Source organism: Pipistrellus hanaki (assembly GCF_964339955.1).
Source record: "Pipistrellus hanaki genome assembly, chromosome: X".
NCBI classification, from domain to species: domain Eukaryota; kingdom Metazoa; phylum Chordata; class Mammalia; order Chiroptera; family Vespertilionidae; genus Pipistrellus; species Pipistrellus hanaki.
Window position 1 is genome coordinate 83770709 of NC_140524.1, and position 20123 is coordinate 83790831.

The 20123-nt window shown below is 36.1% G+C and overlaps 1 protein-coding gene across 3 annotated transcripts in view; it reads left to right on the top strand.

Annotated features, from left to right (window-relative positions):
* Nucleotides 1-3460: 3460 nt before the first annotated feature.
* Nucleotides 3461-20123, top strand: part of DMD (dystrophin) — a 2141216-nt gene continuing 2124553 nt past the window's right edge. For 2 of the 3 annotated variants that reach the window (XM_084869361.1, XM_084869360.1), the window contains exon 1: nt 3461-3762. In XM_084869361.1, the coding sequence (XP_084725487.1) occupies nt 3732-3762 (31 nt within the window). In that variant the 5' untranslated portion in view covers nt 3461-3731. The remainder of the gene's footprint in view (nt 3763-20123) is intronic. The other variant, XM_084869362.1, reaches the window with a different exon arrangement.

Sequence of the window (20123 nt, forward strand, 5' to 3'; positions counted from 1 at the left end):
AGGTAGCAAATCAATTACTTAGCATTTTCTCAAATCAATAATACATCCACATTCCCAAGGATACACTTTAAACAAAAGACACATCCAAATAGATCAACCAACCTCATCCAGACCCCACACAAAGCATGCACAGATTAACACCCCAGCGCTACAACAACTCAACACATCCAGATCTAAGCCTTCATCACTTGATTCAGCAGACCCTCAAGTTCCCCCAAAAGTTTCCAGCCATGTCTGAGAAATAGCGCCGGGGCATGGGCAGGCTAGGAACGAGCTGTTCCAGGCCCGGCTGCTCCAGACCCGGCCGCTCCGGGCCTGGCCACTCCTGGCCTGGCTGCTCTGGGCCTGGCTGCTGCTGCTCCGGGCCTGGATGCTCCCAACCTGGCTGCTCTGGGCCTGGCTGCTCCAGGCCCAGGTTCTCCGGGTCTAGCTGCTTCGGGCCTGGCCACCCTGGGCCTGGCTGCCACTGCCCCAGACCTGGCTTCCGCTGCTCCGGATCTGGCTGCTCTGGGCCTGGCTGTTCCGGGCCTGGCTACTGCTGTTCCGGGCCTGGCTGCTGCTGCTCCAGGCCTGGAAGCTCCCGACCTAGCTGCTCCGGGCCCGGCTACTCTGGGCCTGGCCAACCTGGGCCTGGCCGCTGCCGCCCCAGGCCTGGCTGCCACTGCCCCAGGCCTGGCTGCTCAGGGCCTGGTTGCTCCGGGCCTGGATTCTGCTGCTCCGAGCCTGTCTGCTCCAGGCCGGCTGTCACTGCCCTGGGCCTGGCCACTCTGGGCCTGGCCACCGCCGCTCCAACATTCTGTCTTTTTTTGAAACGCTTCTATGCTGCAATGCTGGCCTATGAGTTGAGTTCTGTCTTCATCTTCAATTTTTCAAGATCTTCTTTGTATTCTGTCTTAAGTAATTTTACTATCTTTTTGCTATAACTTGACTTCTTCACATTGAAAACTTCTTTGGTTTCTTCCTCCTCGTCCTGGAAGCTCAGCAGGCTGGCCTGCGGCACCCCTCTGTTCTCCGCGGCCTCCTGCGTGGCTTCAGCTCATTGCCGGGAATGGTGCCCCCCTGGAAGCAGCCCCTGGCCTCGGCTATGTGGCCCATGGTCAGCGGTCGCGGGCCCAGCGTCACCTCCCCCCCGGGGGCCCTGTCACCAGGTTCCTTGCTGGCGCCCGGTGGCAGCAGCTGCGGCAGTGGCTCCCACTCCTCATCATGCTCTTCACAGTTCCTGAGGTTCAGTGTGCCTTCTCTCTCCTTCCTAGATGGCAGAGCCTCCTCTTAGCCAGCCGTCCAGTGCCTCAGGGGTGATGTTTCCCCTGTTTTCCAGTTCTAAATTCAAATTTGTTGTGGTAGGCTGCATTCGGGTGTCTACCCTATGCCGCCATCTTGGTTTTTCTATCTAACATTCTTGAAATGAAAAAAAAAAATTAAATTAAGAAATTTGTAGGTACCATGCTGATAGAAGAGGGTGTTTGGTGTGACTGTAAATGGATGGTGTGAGAAAGGGCATTATGGTGATGCAGCTCTTCTCTATAGTGATTAAAGTTGTGGTTACACAAATCTACCATATGACAAGGTGACAGAAATACATTGTAGCAATGTCAAATTCCTGGCTTTGATATTGTGTTATAGTTATGATAAATGTTGGGGAAACTTGGTGAAGAGTATTGGGACCCCTCAGCATTTTCTTTGCAACTTTTTGTGACTCTGTAATTGTTTCAAAATAAAATGGTAAACATTTAAAAATTCTCCTCTGCCAGTTATTTACAATGAGAACTCAGGCAAGTTCCTTGAGCAGTCATCTTTATAGTATGTGGCTCTTGAGACCTTCCCAATGTAATTGTTGTGAGAAGTGACTGATGACCACAGGAAAACAGTGACAAGGTCTGAACTAGAATTCATGCATTTGGGCTCAATTTTATTTTATGTACCTTTCACTTATTCCAGATATCTTAAGCATGTCTTACCACCTAAATTATAAAAATCTTAAGGAAAGTATATAATTAAATCACTTATAAAACTGTAAAAATGTTTTGGCGTAAGTGTGGGTTTATATTTTAGGAAATTCACAGTACAAGGACTAAAGGAACTCAGATTCTGGATGATATTGTACTCACAGCACAGAACACTGATGCTAGCACTCAGGCTTGGATCCGTATCAATCCTAAAACATTTTTCTTATTTTGTTTTATGAAATAATTGCTTATATGCATATTTAGACAACCATGCTAAGGGGAGCAAATGGTAAAACATATGAAAAAGAACATTTTACATTCATTTATGATAACAATAACTTAAATACAGTTACCTAAAATTAAAATTAGGTCTTATATTTTATTTCACATCGATTTGGGGAAGAATGGTAGTTTGATGATGACAGTCTAAAATGTAGAATGTATAATTCACCATTAAGGTAAATATAATAGTTTGACTAAATGTGCCAGTTTTTTCTATTTCGGTGTATAATTTATTTATATGCCAACCAATTGAATGTTTGGCATAGAAAAATGAGTCTGTCACTTTAACAAATGGCACTATAAAACCATTCAAATAAATAACTTTAGCAGAGATTATTATAATTGCAAAAGGAATACTTTATAAAATATGTTACCAATGTGTCTATAGATATTAGGCTTGCCTGCTGCATTAAAAATAAAAATAAGATATTAGATAAAGAAGGCTTCTAGTGGCAAAGAATGATTTACAAATATGCTGAATGACATTTACAATTGTGCTCATTTTATACAGAAAGAAAGCATCTACTGAGAACCATTACATAATTTATCAAGAACTCAATGTTAAAGAGAATAGTGTTTTAATAAATGTCACTGAAGAAATTTAGGAAACAGTAATTTGTTACTAAAAAAAGATTTATCATAAACTAAAATGGAAATTTATCATTTATGAGGATTTTTGGTGGCATTTTGAGAGAGCTCTTTATTTTAGCAAGAACCTTGTCCCAAGAGACCTAAACACATTCTACCACCACAGCTCAGCCACCACATTCTTCTGTTGCTTCTATTTTCAGGCTTTTGGCATCATCAATACGTCACTTTTGATTGGATCCCCAGAGTAGAAAGTAAGTTTGGTAGACAGCTGATACATATGAATGCATAGATTATTCTTTATTTAATTTAGTATAGTTGAGTGGGGAAAATAAGAAAAGACAGTTGAAAGTCTCTTCTGGATGAGGATTTTTTTGCTCTGTTGTTTTAGAAATGTGCATAGAAGTTACAGAAAGTATTATTACAGTTTTTTACTAAAGGGGTTTTATGTTTAGAAGGCTTTGAGAGTAAGAATTCTTTCCACTTTGCTATTCTGGATAGGATTTTCATCAAAATCCAGTTGAACATTATTTGAATTCACAAGACTTGCCATGCTAGAAGCACAACCTTATATGTAGTGGCCATGGACAGTCCTATTATGGGAAACCAACTTGAGAGAAAAGGCGGGTCACTTGCTTCTGCGCAGGTCCTGGAATTTGAAATATCCAGGGGCCTCTACAGAATCCTGGCATCAGTTACTATGTTGACTCACTCAGTGTTGGGATCACTCACTTTCCCCTTACAGGACTCAGATCTTGGAGGCAATTAGCTTCAGAGAAAAAGGAAAAACCAAAGTTTTACTTCTTAAAGGCTGCTGAAGTTGATCAGTTTCTCATCATTCCTAAACCTACTGGAGCAATAAAGATAGGAGAAATTTTACCAAGATTTTTATTGCTGCATTTTGTACTTTCCAAAATGCTTTGGTGGGAAGAAGAAGAGGACTGTTGTAAGTACAAATAATTAAAAATGTTGTTTACAATGGCTTCACTTTCAGTTTGTGGCAAGCTCACTGATGAAACAGGTAGATTTAAAGTTATAGTCATTTGTTAATGAGCATACACTTTATCTTATATCTAGTATGCACAAATGTAAGATATATGTGCAGGTGTGTATGTTTCTCACTGCGAAACTTTTCAGTAGAAATAACATAGAGTGTAAACTTTGTCCTAGCAGATATAATCAAACACATCTTTCATATTTAATAAACCACTAAAGTAATAGAATATGCATAACTGGTATTTGTAACAAACCATTTTAATTGCTGTGAAATCATTTGTGTATCTGTTATTATCTTGATTATTTGCTATTTCTGTATTTAGTAATGGTAACATGTGGGGTAGTGACCTGACACATATTCTCAATAAACTAATTGATGTATGGGAACGATGTATGGAGGCCTCAAGGTTAAAAAAAAATTATCTGGCATATTATGGGGAAAATTTAAAAATAATAATAATAGCGATGGATAAATGGAGGTTGAGAAAAGTACTCATAAATATCTAATTTGAAAGTTCCTTCCCCATATTACATTTAGCACTTTGAATGTTCTTATCTGTAGCATATCATGAAAGTTCTTTCAGAAAATGATATGATCTATGCTGGCAAATGATGAGATATTTTTGTTGAGAAAACAACAGAAAAACATGAGGGACTTCTAATAATATTTCACAGGAAAATCATGGTGTTGTTTCATGTCTCTGATGCCCTGCTTTTCAGTAAAGCTTTTTAGTTTGGCTTTTATTATCAACTATAGCTCTTTTGTTTGTTTTAAGGAAGTCATGATGACTAATGAAAATTCAAAAATTGACTGTGACACATGAAAAATAATACATAAAATAATGTATGAAGAGTACAGTGTTTCCCAAAAAGATGGATGAAGGAGATTGTCTTTCTTCCCCTGCCTTTAACTTGTGCATTACAGTCATTCTGAAATAGATATGAGGGCACTGCCTATAATTAAGAATGGAAAAGAGTAAATCTCTCCAAATGAGTGCTCTGCAAACTTTTGGAGAGTCACAATAGAAGTTTTATCTCTGAGAAAAATTTGTAGAAAAAAGTTAACAGTGTACATTTGTTGATTCATATTAGAGGTTACCAGATTTTATAGTAAATATATACATATACATAATTTTCTTATTTTATAAGTTTTTGGTGAGCATCAGAATTGCCTTCTGATGAAAAAACTATTTCATTTACAAATAGTAAAAATACAATAGCATCTATTCTTTGCAATATACACACACGCTGATTGAGCAATCAATATATCTAAAAAAATTAAAACCATGAACCGCTGCGTAGAAAATTTTAGAAAGAATAACAGAGAGGTAATTCTGCAACAAAGCAAGGCAAGGCAACTTTCTATGTTGCCATAGATATTAGAATTTTAGGAAATCTAACCTTTAAATTCTTAATTAGAATTTGAGGAAACCTAACCTTTTTTGGGACAAGCCCTGTAGAACTTGATTATAGTACATTTTAAAAATATCAGGTAATATTTATGCTCCATGACAGTGGGTTTGTTAAAAGAAAGTGAATATATTCACAAGGTATTATTACACATTAACTTTTACTGATTTACAACATATTATCTGGAGTGTATTAACATTTTAGTTGTTTTTAAAACAACATTTAGTTGTTTTTGCCTTGGTTTGAAACCCGTATAAAAATACCTTTGATTGGCATTTAATCAAAATTTTATCAATTAATAGAGATAATCATTGTATTAACATAAGAAGTATTTACTTTCAGTTATTTAAATATTGCATTGCAAATAATTACTCAAATAATGTATTGCAAATATACATTTCATTTGAATTTAAATGATGCAAATTATCTTGAGGTCTAATAAAATCATTTTTAGAATTTAGTTTACAGGATCTTTGGAGGACATCCTTATTATATGAATAAAAGAGATTGCTTGCTGGTCTAAATAGATAGTATATTTTTTAATTTAATAAAAGATTTCTGTGTTTCTTAAAGGCATTATATTATGGAAAATACAATAGAAGATGTCATGTAGCAATTACTCTAAATTTAAAAAAAAAAAGACTATGAAGTGTTTTGTGCAAATTTATGTTATTTAGAAAAAAGATAGTGTTTGTCACTAATGCTAGCTAGACAGAAATGAAACATTCATTTATTATTTGGACAGAGATATTACTATTAATAGAGTTTCCTCTTTAGTCCTGAAGTATTCATTTGCAATCCTTGTAGCCCAAGTCATTTGCTACATATGAAACAAGTTGCCAAATTCTTAGCCACTTATGTGTTTTAATAAAAAAGATTGTAATCTTCCTTGTCTTGGAAAAGTCAGGTGGTTTTTAAAATTCCATTTATTACCTTTCATCATGGTTTTATCGCAAGAATAAAACAAAGTGAGTTCCCAAACTTTCCTTTGCTTTCCACCTTCTATTGTAATAACTACCCTACTTATTTAAAGGATTTATCTTTTTTTTCACTAAACTATTCTTTCTTCTATTGCTAGTATAAAAAAAAACATACATGGTATTTTGGTGTGAATATATATATTTTTAGAAACACATACATATACATTAAAATCACAAACTGCTATTACTTAAGAGATGAAAATTAACTGGAATTTAACCTTTCTTTAAAGATAGTTTTCTGTTCATTTATTTACTTGCTATTTTAAACACAAATCACTTTTTAAGAAAGTGACAAATAAAACTAATGTATATCCTCTGTCCAACAAAGCATAGGTGTAGAGCCTCAAGGCTTAAGCATTAAAAGTTTCATGGAAAATATCATCTATATGAAGAGGTTTGTTTGGTTGAATCTTTTACCAGTTAAATTTTATTTATATTTTAATTAAATTATTATGCTCTGGTTTCTCTTCAGATCACATAAATCTTTCGCCTTTTACCAGTTACATTTTAAAATAAAAGTAATGCTAGCTATATTTCTTTAAATTATATATTATTTCTCAAAGACAAGCTTTTATTTAGTGCAGATCAGAGAGTTGAAAGAATTTATAATGGTAGGAATTTGACATTTCTGCCTTTCATTCTGAAAAGATGCATTTATTAAAATAATGTCAAGCTCAGTTAATGGAGGTGGTGCAGTTATTTCAGATATACAGGGTATGTAATTTGAAGCCAAGCCAAATCACAATGAGAAGAAATAATGATGACCTTGTTTTATTTTTATGCAGTACATTCAGGTTTTGATTGGATTCAGAAGGAGGAAACTGTTTTCTTTCTCACTAAGTCCTGCTATAGTCCTAGGAGATTTGGGTTCTGTTACCAAGGCAGTTTGTTCATATTGGAACATTTCTGGGGAAGGTCATGGACTGCAGCAGTATGAGAAATGAGAACACTTTTTTTTTATTAAATGCTACAAACTTCATAGCAAAATTTCATGAACATATTTCTCTTTGGGGAGCACGCTCCATGTAGCAGACCAATCTTCCAAACACACAGAGACAATCAAATAAACACCTTGTGGTCTTTACCTTTTTCCTCATTTAAAAACACATATTACATTAAATATCCTTGAGGTTTCACTCTGTACAATATGGACAGAGTAACATTCATAACACATGTTTGAAGTTCTGAAGTTGAATCTCAATTCAGATATGCATGTTCAATTAGCAAAGCTGGAGTATAGTTTCTTTATTTTGCCCATTTGGGAGGGATTTTGTCTACTTGCATCCCATATAGAATTGTCTTTAAAATATTTATCTTTGTAAAAGGTCAAGCTCCTCTCGTTAATATTAAGAGTGAACATGTCTTTCAGAGATTCTACTGTCTCCTCTTGGAGGGGAGGTTAATGCTGCTCTTTTGTACACCCATTTGTACACTAAAGTTTGAAGATTAACAGATAAAATAATTTAGTATACTTTTTTTCTGAAATTTGTAGTATAAAAAGCTTGTTTTTCTGTGTATTACAGTATATTATAATTTTGCATGTGTCTTTTTAAACCAGATGGCTCTTCCAGAGATTCTGAAACACTAACTCCCAGGCATTTTTCTCTTTACATATTCAAGATTGCTGCCCTGAATATGGGGATGGAGTAGGGGATAAGTCTTGGCTACAGTGTTTAAAGGGGATCTTACACTTCTCAGCCACAATTTTGATAGGCAGAAAACAGAATGAGGATTAGGATGAGGAAAGGAAATACAGATGGCCCTACTGGCTCATACTTAAAAGAGTCTGTCTTATGGCCACACAACCTCCACCTCATGCACATTAGAAAAACGAAAAGGCAGTATAGTCCCTGTTCCATAGCTGAAGTCTTCCACTGCCACTTTAACAAAGAATTTACATTTAACTCTGTGCTGAATGTTTTTATTATGGTTGACACTGTTATAGATGTCCCTCATCCACCCCCCTTACCCACTTCCATACAGCCCCCACCCTTTTTCTATGAACATCATCACCTCCACTCTATCTTTATGTTATTCTGACATAATTTGTTCAAAATACCTGAGAATTTCAATAGACAAAAGAACACAAAGGGCCATTTTCTGAGGTCCTAGCCTGATCAATAGAGGGATTTTTGCATTGAACATATAATGATATTATGCCCTGAGCAAACGAGTGTTCCTAGCAATTTGGATTGAGTTTGTAGATCAATTTCTTCCTGGTCTTCTTTATTCATTATTTTTTTGCATTATGCCTCAGTGCCTCATTTTTGCTTTATTGTCAAGCGCATCCTTTTTCACTAATGGGAGGAGGGAGAGAATACACAATTATCCTTTAACTGGAATGGAACTGTCATATCTTTGTTATGCTGGTAAAATGCTGCTGTTGATTTTGTTGGTGGTGAGTCTTCCAGAACTGCTAATTCAGTATCTTTATTCCATACTTGAGGCCCAGTGCACGCATTTGTGCACTGGTGGTGTCCCTCGGTGTGGCCTGTGGGGATTGGCTGAAATTGGCAGTCCAGCGCTGCCTGCCACTCCTGCCGGCCACTCCTGCTTATCCTGGCCCCACTGCGCGTGCTGCCACCATTGCTTGGTAGGCTCACTGCAGTTCCACTGCGGTTTCCAGGCTGAGGTGGTCAGCTGTGAGCCCTGTGTCTGGTGCCCAACTGTCAGCTGAGGGGCACTCCTGCTATGGGAACTAACTGACTACCAGGGAGCAGCTCCTGCATTGAATGTCTGCCCCCTGGTGGTCAGTGTGTATTATAGTGACCAGTAGGCCAGTCGTTTGGTTGTTCGTTTGCTTAGGCTTTTATATATAAATATAATTTTAAGAAAATTATTTTTCATAAAAGTAAGTTATTGGGAAATTGATTTTTATACTTCAATTTTGAAAGTTAAGATGTATCTAGAGCTAGTTAAAAATATTGTACTTAGCCTCATGTTAGTATTCCAGTAAAAAAATCTGAGGAAAGCATTGTTTCTGTTTTTACTTATTTACTTTCATTTATTATTATTTTTATTTCAGTATAAATTTTGGTTGTTTTAATGAATAAGATGAATATTGAAGTGCGTTATGAAATCACTTTAATTCATTAATGTAATAAAGATATAATGTGGATAGTTGAATGGGTTTCAAACAAGGTTAACACAATTTTCAAGAAACATTTAAAAATCAGATATTTGAAGTGTCATGTTTTTAGTTTAATATTTAATAAATACTCAACTCATCCATGGGCATTGCAGCAATGAGGAATTTACACAGGCCAAAATAACATAGTCTTTTGTCAGTTTATCTTCAACTTTTAGATATACTTGATTTGCATCATTATGAAATAATTGATGTTTTTAAAAAGACCAGTATTAGTTGAGCACATCATGTACTATAATATTTCATATTTTGGCCCAACTATGGGCAAATATAACGGGTACCCTTTCAATGTTTTCACCCTTTCCTTGGCTTTTGCTTTGTTTTGTTTTAAAGTGTTCTCCGTTACATTCTGTTTTTTTGGCTAAGACTATCATAGAATTCTGACTATAAAAGGGAATAAACATCAGTGGCTTTTTGCACATTCTTGGCACCCATCTTTATTTACACACAACTTGTCTGCTCCTTTATCAAGTTACAGTAGCAATATTACCTGATCCCAAGCTAAATGTTGACTTAAAGGGCACAGGAGTAAGCACAATGTTACAAGTGCAGATTTTAACCTAAGAAACTGTGTGAGGTCACACTAAGGAGAGAGGAGAAAAATCACAGAATCAGAACTACTCAAGTATTTTCATCAAAGGCAGGTTGGGTGATTCATTTTTATATCGGTGCTTGAGAAGGCAGTATTAAAAATAAACTGGTTACTAAGTGGACATAATCTTATCAAAATATTGTTGAGGAACTGATAAAATTATCTTAAAATTAGTGAATCCCAATCACTCCAATATATTGGAAAATAAGTAGGAAGGGAAAGGGGAAAATAGCTGCTAAAGAGTGTAACTAGATATAAACAGTGTTGGCATGTAGGTGGTTAACTAAAAGAGCTTACTGGAAGCTCAGATAGCTAAAGAATCCTGATTTAGTAGAGCCTAAAGGGCAGGGCAGGAGCCATGTGAACAGCTGCTGAAGAACTAGAGGATTCCTTTGGATTAGGTGTACACACCCCATCTCTAATGGACTATGTCAGAGAACACCAAGTGTTATCTCAGACTTCATTTTGCTCAAGCCTATGAACTTTAGTGTTTTATTTTAAATATCTAGATTTGCTCTTAAAGTAAAAACGGAAATAAAGTATCAAAAGAAGTGACTCTGTAGTTTGTATTGTGTGGATTTAGGTGACCATTGTTTAAAGAAAGAAAAATATGTTATTAAGTCATGTATTCATACAACTAATATGTATTGAGTGCCTACTTTGTTCCAGGTATTCTGGAGATAATGTTGTAAACAAGTGACTTAATTGTGATGAAAATTTGGGGTATTACTTTATTGCATTCAGGGCAAGCACTATGGAATAAAGCACACATTGTTATAAGAATGAATAGTAGAGACCTAGACTAGTATTAGAAATTGTGGGGGGAGCCCTAACTGGTTTGTCTCAGTGGATAGAGCTTTGGCCTGTAGACTGAAAGGTCCCAGGTTCAATTTCGGTCAAGGGCATGTACCTTGGTTGCGGTCATATCCCCAGTTGGGTGTGTGCAGGAGGCAGCTGATTTATGTTTCTCTCTCATCGATGTTTCTAGCTCTCTATCCCTCTCCATTCCTCTCTGTAAAAAAATCAATAAAATATATTTTTTAAAAATTGTGAGGGGAGGGCAAGCAATTCCTATAAAAATGACATTCAAAGGAAGACAAAGAAAAATAGGGCTGGGAAATAGCTGTCCATGGGGAAAAGATTAAAAAATGTTACATTCAAAGGGAACAACATATGTGAAGGTGTGATGTGGTATGAAGAAAGAACTAAGAGAAGGTCAGTTTTCCTAGAGTATAGTTAAAGGAAAAGTTTGGAACAAGCATGCAGCTGAAATGGTGGCCTGGGGCCAATCATTCATAGCCTCAGAGGTCATGCATATGATGTTTGTTATAGTGAGATCAATGGACAGCCTATTAAGAGCCTCGGGTAGGGCAGTGATAGGAACATATTTGTGGGTTTTTTAAATCTAAGTTTTGTGAAGAATTTTAGACAGTTCTCCAATAAGCATCTATATTAACTAAAAGCAGTAAACCATTACCTATAAAGAGTACATGAAGGGCAATCAATCGGGTAAATTCTTCTGCAGCAAAAGAGGGTGGTGTTGACTAGAAAGTTACTGTGAAGTTGAAAGAAGTGGACTTATTCACAACTTATTCATGACAAAATATTAATAGGAATTGCTGTTGAGTTGGATGTGGGACTCTAATTCTATGTGGAATTGGGTGAATAATGGTGCCATTTACAAGGAGAAGATTTGAAGGGAATCTGGAATTATGGGAAGGATTGGGGTTATGGGTGCTAATTTTTTTTAATGCATAGTGTGGCTATGTTAGATATGGGGATCTGAAGCCTAGAAATTAAGTCAAGATTGGGGACTTAATATGTGAGCCACGTGGTACAAGTGAGAAAAGCTAGAAAAAAAAATGCAGAGCATGAGGAGAACGAGGTCAGGAATTCAATAAGGAAGGCAAGAGTATTAAAAAACATCATAGAAGCAGCATCTAGATAGAATGATAAAATACTAAGGAAAATAATATTTCTCTAAATAAGAGTGTTTTCAATCCTCAATTTAATGACTATGAATGAGAATCTTGCAGCATCAGGTGTCTTGGTTTTTACAGTCTCTGTCATCCATTTACCCCTAATTTCCTCTCCCATATTGTTACGTTTTTGAGATATCACCAAAATATTGCTTTACTATAAAAGCTTTAATAAGCGTAAACCAGTTTGGCTCAGTGGATAGAGTGTTGGCCTGCGGACTGAAAGGTCCCGGGTTCAATTCCGGTCATGGGCATGTACCTTGGTTGCGGGCACATCCCCAGTTGGGGGTGTGCAAGAGGCACCTGATAGATGATTCTCTCTCATCGATTTTTCTAACTCTCTGTCCCTCTCTCTTCCTCTCTGTAAAAAATCAATAAAATATTTTTTTAAAAAAAGCTTTAATAAATATTTAAATTGTATAATGTATTCAGCTTTTTCCCTGTACACTGTGCTTCCTAAAAATACCTTCCTCAGAAACCCCATTTCAACTGACTACTGTATAATGAAATGAGTCTTCAGTGTAAAACGTTTATCATAGTCTGAATTTCAATTGCTCAGTCAGAGTTGTTAAGCAATATGAAAAATCATCCTTTAGAGAATCCAGAATTACATAGATATAATAAGGTAAGTTTGCACTTTACTGCTTTTAGTTAATATAGATGCTTATTGGAGAACTGTCTAAAATTTCTTGAGAACCATTAGCAAAATTGATTTTTCTTAAATCTGGAAAAATTGTAAATTCTTAAAATACATTGAAAATTCAGCTTAAATAAGACTAGAATTGTATGAAGAGATAGAAGGCACTTTAGTAATTGAAATATAGTCATGGATGAGTGTAATTTACTTATCAGTTAGCTTTGGGGGAAGTAAGTCTAGATAGAATATTAATACAATATTGAGCAACATTTTTATTATTAGGATTTTACTTGCTTATAAATATTGAACATCTGCCATGTTCTCTATGCCTTTTATGAGATTACAACTCTGTAAGTCAGAGAAAAATATATACATACATGCATGCATATAAAGAGAGTTTACAAAGCATGGTACACATCAACCACAAATGATTACTTATGAATGAAGTGATTATGGAAGTTTCATTGAAGAATCCACCTTTATAAGTATAGGCCTTACAGTATGAACATATAGAGCTGTGAATTCAAGAAGAGTAGAAGAAGCAGTGATGCATAGACAAGGATTAATGAGGCATTGATCTATTCTACATAAACTGTTAGTGACAATACCTTGTATGTGTATAGCAGTATTCTAGGTTCACCTATTCTTCAAAGATAACATATAGCATTTAGCAATCCTGTATTGTCACCCATTTCTCTCAGAATATTACATATATTTCAGCTAATTTCAATAAGAACTCTAGGAGGTAAGAGGGTATGATCAATCCATATTTAACAGATGAGAATACCAAAACCAGTACAGGGAATTTAAGTCATTTTCCTAAGGTAGCTAAGCTACAAAGTGTTGGGGTCAGGATTTGAATGGCGGCAGAGTGACCTAAGAATCCAAAGTTCTTAGTCAACTGCCACAAACTCTCAGATTTTGACAGAGAAGGGGGTCGGCCAGAGCAATAGAGAGAATAGAACAACACATAAAATAGAGGGAATCATAGTGTTTTTCTCATGTACTCAAATAACATGGCTCCATTCAATGTCTTTTTGTGATAGTTAATGAGCTTTTGTAGGAACTGAACTCCTACTTATATCAATTAGCCTATGGTAAAATTGGTTTTATTATGTAATTTTGCTTGAAGTCACAGAACCTATCAATAACATTAAGTGAGGACTTATTGTAAGTTTCATTGAGAATGTTCTTTTAAAAAAACTAAAATAGTCTTTTTTATGCAAAGACTATTGAACCTGGCACATTATAATTTCCAAGACAAAATCTGAGCTGTCCTAAATAACCCAGAATCCATCCTATTGACCTCCTGGTCTTTTTTCATTGTTCCCTTTATCAGGTACTGATTCTACTGCTATCCATCCAGTTTCACAAGCTAGAACCCTGTTTCTTCCCTGAAACTCATCTCTTTTGCCCACTTATGTTTAAACTATAGCCAATTACTCTGGGTTTTATCTCCCAATATTTTTTTAAATCTATTTCTCTTCATCTCCTCTACAATTACTCTATCCCAGTATGCTTTCCTCACTACCAATACAGTATCAGTTCCCTTTCTGGTTTCTTTGTATATCTCCTTCCCCTTCCCTATAATCCACTGCCTATGATTCATTCAGGCAGCTAAATTTGATGATATGAATGCCCATTTAATCCCTCTAGTAGTTCCGCTTGGCTACCAGGAAAGCAAAATAAGATAAAATGAAATTTAGACGGTCCTCCTCTCCTATTACATCTCCTGTAATGCTTCCACTGCCTCAGCACCTTTCTGGTTTTCTTTCTGTTCCTTGAATAAGCCTTGTTTCTTTCTGCAATTGGGCTTTTTGCACATGCTTTTCTCTTTTTTCTAAAACATTTCTTTCCTATCTTTTTCACCTAGGTAACACCAATTTCCACTTAAAAGTCACTCCCTCTGGGCATTTGTCAGAATTCCCTATACAGATAAAATTTTCCTACCCTGTAATATATCTCTGTAACACACACCATTGTTATGATTCTGTATGTATATGATGCCTAATTAATGCTTATCAGTCAGACCATTTGGTAAGTTCAATAAGCCCATTCATCATTGTTTCTCCAGATATATGCATATAAATATTTTTAAACTATTATAGTGAATTGGTTCAATATTTCACATTATATTTATAGACATTTACATATAAGAATATGTTATAACTAGAGGCCCAGTGCATGAAATTCGTGCATGGGGGGGGGGCAGATTTCAGCCCAGCCTGCACCCTTTCCAATCTGGGACTTCTCAAGGGATGTCCAACTGCCCGTTTAGGCCCAATACAAGTTGGGCCTAAATTGGCAGTCGGACATCCCTCTCACAATCCAGGACTGCTGGCTCCCAACTGCTCACCTGCCTGCTTTCCTGATTACCCTTAACCACTTCTGCCTGCCAGCCTGATTACCCCCTAACCACTGCCCTGCCAGCCTGATTGATGCCTAACTGCTCCCCTGCCAGCCTTTTTGCCCCTAATTGCCCTCCCCTGCAGGCCTGGTCACCCCTAATTGCCCTCCCCTGCAGGCCTGGGTCCCCCCCCCCCAAGTGCCCTTCCCTGCAGGCCCAGTCGCCCCAACTTCCCTCCTCTGCCAGCCTGGTCACCCCTAACTGCCCTCCCCTGCAGGCTTGATCGCCCACAATTGCCCTCCCTTGCAGACCTGGTCCCTCCCAACTGCCCTCCCCTACGGGCTATCTTGTGGTGGCCATCATGTGTTGGAGTGATGGTCAATTTGCATATTACTCTTTTATAAGATAGGATGATAATAAGATTGCATTTTGTGAAAATCTTATATGACATCAAAAGCAGTTTAGTCCTAGTTGTAGTTTAATGTACATAATTAAATAATGAAGAACTGTTTTTTTTTTTTTCCATTGAGTTTTATTTTCTTCTGTGATTTCCCATATTCCATTTTATTCTGGAGTATATCTTTGTAAAATTTCATTGTGCCTCCTTCACATCTAAGATATTCTTCCTTGATTCTACACTAATCTAGTCCTTTCTCTTGTCTCTTAGTAGTTGCTCTCTTTTTTCCATCTTCCTACTTGCTATCTGTGTGTATCCTGGAAAATTCAGTCATACACTCTTAGTTGTTATCTTTGCCAATCTATGTCTTGAAGAAGAAATCCATTTTTATAACCTAAAAGAGCTTGAGATATGTATTTTGGTGTAAATATAAAGTATTAATTTAAGATACTTAGAGAAAAATATACACTGATCACTTAGTGATTTGCCCTAGGTTATAGAAGGGAAGTTTACTAAAAGGCAAATTGAAAAATAAACCCTCTGAGAAAGGCCAAAAGACGTTTGCAATGAAAAATAAATTACACTATATGAACATATACTGTATTATTAATAACATATTTCCAATTTTATAAGGAAAGGACATTAACTTTCAGCCAAACACAGAAGGGATAAAAACTGCATGATCTCACTTAGATATGGAATTGAAAACAGATGAATACATAGAAGCAGAAAGTGGAAGGGTGTTTACCAAAGAGCAAAAAGGTGACAAAAATGGGGAAATGTTGATCAAAGGGTACAATGTTGAGGTTATGTAGGATGAATAAATTTAGAGATCTAATGTACAGCATGATAACTATAGTTAATACTGTACTGAATACTGGAAATTTGCTAAGGCAGTAGATAGATTTCTGGTGCTGTCATCACACAAATAAAAATGGTAACCATGTGAGGAGATGGATATATTAATTAGATTGATTATAGTAATTATTTTACTATATATATGTGAAGGTATACAATTATCATGTTGTATACCTTCAATATACACAATTTTTATTAAAAGTAATGTAAAAGAACAGACAACACTAAAGCAAAAAACAATACCAAGAAACTGGGTCTCTCATACAATGCTGTTGGGAATGTAAAATTGTACTGCCTTTCTAGAAAGCAGTTTGGCTATAGCTGGTTTGGTTCAATGGATAGAGTGTCAGCCTGTGGACTGAAGGGTCCCAGGTTCAATTTAGGCCACAGGCACATGCCTGGTTTGCGGCTCAGTCACCAGTAAGGGGTGTGCAAGAGTCAGCCAATCAATGATTCTCTCTCATCATTGATGTTTCTATCTCTCCCTCTCTCTCCTCTTCTTCTCTAAAATCAATAATATATATATATATATATATATATATATATATATATATATATATATATATATATATGTATTTTTTTTTTTTTAAAAGAAGCAGTTTGGCAGTTTCTTCTAAAATGGAACATCCAATCACTATACAATACAGCAGTTACACTCTTGGACATTTATCCCATAAAATGGAAACTTACATTCATGCAACAACCTGTAATGTATGAATGTTCACAATAGCTTTCTTTGCAATAGCTAGAAATTCAGTACAATCCAAATGTCCACTCATGGGCGAATGTAAAACAAATTGTGATAAATTCTTATCAGAGAGTACTACTCAGAAATAGAAATAAATGAACTCTTTATACTCAATAATACAACTATGATAGACCTCAAAGGCACCATGGTGAGTGAAAAAATTGTTCCAAATATTACATACTGTGCTTTTCCTTTTATATGGCATTATTTACATAATATTATAGATTTCAAGAACAGATTATCACTGTCACAGTTTAAGAATGGTTAGGCCCAGCCAGCATGGCTCAGTGGTTGATCATTGACCTAAAAGCAGTAGGTCAAGATTCAATTCTTAGAGCACATGCCCAGGTTTCAGGCTTGATCTCCCATATGATGCATGAAGGAAGCAGCCTATCAATGATTCTCTTTCATCATTGATTTTTCTCTATCTCTCTCTTTCTCTCTGAAAGCAATAAAACTATTTTTCTTTATTGATTAAGATATTACATATGTGTCCTTATCCTTCTATTGCCTCCCTATCCCCCCCCATGCCCTCACCTCGCTGGTGTCTGTGTCCATTCGTTAGGCTTATATGCATGCATACAAGTCCTTTGTTGATCTTTCCCCCTTACCCTCATCCTAACACTAACCCTACCTTCCTTCTTAGGTTTGATGGTCTAATCAATGCTTCTCTGTCTCTGTATCCTGTTTTGGTCATCAGTTTATATTGATCAAAGGGTACAATGTTGTTCATTATATTCACATAGCAGCACAATTTACCATCACTAATATTTGGAAACAGCCTAAGTGCCTATCAGCAGAAGAGTGGATTAAAAAACTGTGGTACATCTGCACAATGGAATACTATGCTGCAGTAAAAAAGAAGAAATTCTTACCATTTGCAGCTGCATGAATGGAACTAGAGACCATTATGCTAAGCAGAGTAATCCAGTCAGAGAAAGATAAATATCACATTATTTCACTCATTTGTGGAAATTATATATATATATATATATATATATATATATATATATATATATATATATATATATATATATTTATATTTATATTTATATTTATATTTATATTTATATTTATATATTTATATATATTTGTGTATTTCCTGGACAGTGTCAGGTGCAGGCTAGAAAAAGTCAATGGGGAAAAGGGAGACATTGTAATACTTTAAACAAAGATTTTTAAAAAGAATGTGGCCAAAGTCGGTTTGGCTCAGAGGTAGAGAGTCGGTCTGTGGACTGAACGGTCCCAGGTTTGATTCTGGTCAAGGGCAAGTACATTGGTTGTGGGCACATCCCCGGTAGGGGGTGTACAAGAGGCAGCTGGTCGATGTTTCTCTCTCATGGACGTTTCTAGCTCACTATTCCTCTCCCTTCCTCTCTGTAAAAAATAAATAAAATATATTTTTTAAATAAGAATGTGGAGGGCATGTATTCTCTATAAGAATGCTACAAGAACGTGTGTCTTGATTTTAGTGTTTGTTACACAAAGCTACACTTGATAAAATTGCATAGAAACACATGTTCAGGGGGACACAAATAAAAGCCTGTATAAATGGTAATAGCTGAATTAACTCTGGATTATACTGATAATTTTCTAGTTTTGACGTTGTATCATAGTTATCCAAGGTGTTAAAACTGTAGGAGGCAGAATGAAGGTTGCACAAGACATTCCTATGCATTTCTTTATAATATCCTGTGAATCTATATTTACTGAAAAACAACAATTTTAAGTACATCATTAAACCTTTAAGTAGCCCTTGGTGTCCTGAAAGCCTGTAAATCATTACCAGATCTAATCAACAGATAAGTCTTATAAATTAATAAATCCATTCAGGATACAGGCAAAGGATGGTTTAATGCTAACCCACTAGAATGCAATCTATTTCTTTTATACAGGAACATGCATCATTTATTGAACAAAATGTCATGGTGATTTAAACCTTGTTCTAAATGCCCTACCTTATGAGGTATTGTGCTTCATGTTGTTTATGATTGAAAAGCCTGTATGGAAAGGGCTGACATTTGAGAAAATATGCTGGTCCATGGGCAGGGTAACTGGAAAAGGCCTGAGACTACTTGTGTTTTCAACCTGACTCTACCTAACAAGTCAAGTGTCTATGGACAAGCTAATACTTAACTATTATTTATTGAGTGTCTGGCACTGAGCTGAGCATATCTAATACTGATTGCCCTTAAGAATAAATTAAGAGTAATGTTGCTTCACCAGATTATTTACTATATGTATTTAAAAGGTATATGAAATAGCTTGGTGAGTGACAGAATGTTGGGAATAAATGTTGTACTTTGTGTGATTATAACAATATCAATGGATAGATAATTTATATATAACTTCCAAAGAGAGAAGTTGTATAGAGAGAAGTTGAATAAACATATAACTTCTGGGACAAATGTAGGTTTACCTTTGTTTGTATGAAAAAAAATAATACAAGAATAAAAAATAAACTGTGTTTTGTGTACTCACAATTGTAAACCTACTTTTGACCCACCACTATAGATCAAGAGATGTGTGATTATGTGTTGATGTTGTTGTTGTTGTTGTTGTTGTTGTTGTTGTGTGTGTGTGTGTGTTAGAGAGAGAGAGAGAGAGAGAGAGAGAGAGAGAGAGAGAGAGAGAGAGAGATCTCCTTGCTTTAATCTGATCTTAAATCCATTCTTCTAATTGCTGCCCTGTCATGCTTCTGAAACACAAATCAGATCTTGTGCCTCTAGATTAACATCTTTTAGAGAAGCTTCTAGTACAGGTTAAAATCCAAGGTCCCAGTGCATAGGTCTTTTACAGTTTGGCACCTGCTCATGTCGTTTACCTCTTTGTCTGCCATTCCCCACCACACATAATTCTTTCATTCCATAAAATTGTGGTTCCACAAATCCTGTAATTTCATATGTATGGCTTGTTGCCATTTTCTCATAAAAATCACTATCATCCCATATCTTACACTAACATTTCTATTCATTATTTTACTGTTTGTTTAGAAAAACTTGTTAAAAAGCATTTCTGACTAACATAGGTCAGAATATGGTGTCTCTGTTCTGGGTTCTTATTCAGAATTCACTGTACATATTTCTATGAAAGTAATTATTCCTTTCAGTGTCAGGTTGTTTCTGACTCACTCACTTGCTCTTTGAGAGGAAGGTCTGTGCCTATTATCTATGGGTTCCTTGTGCCTAATTGTTTATAGGCACATAAATGAATGA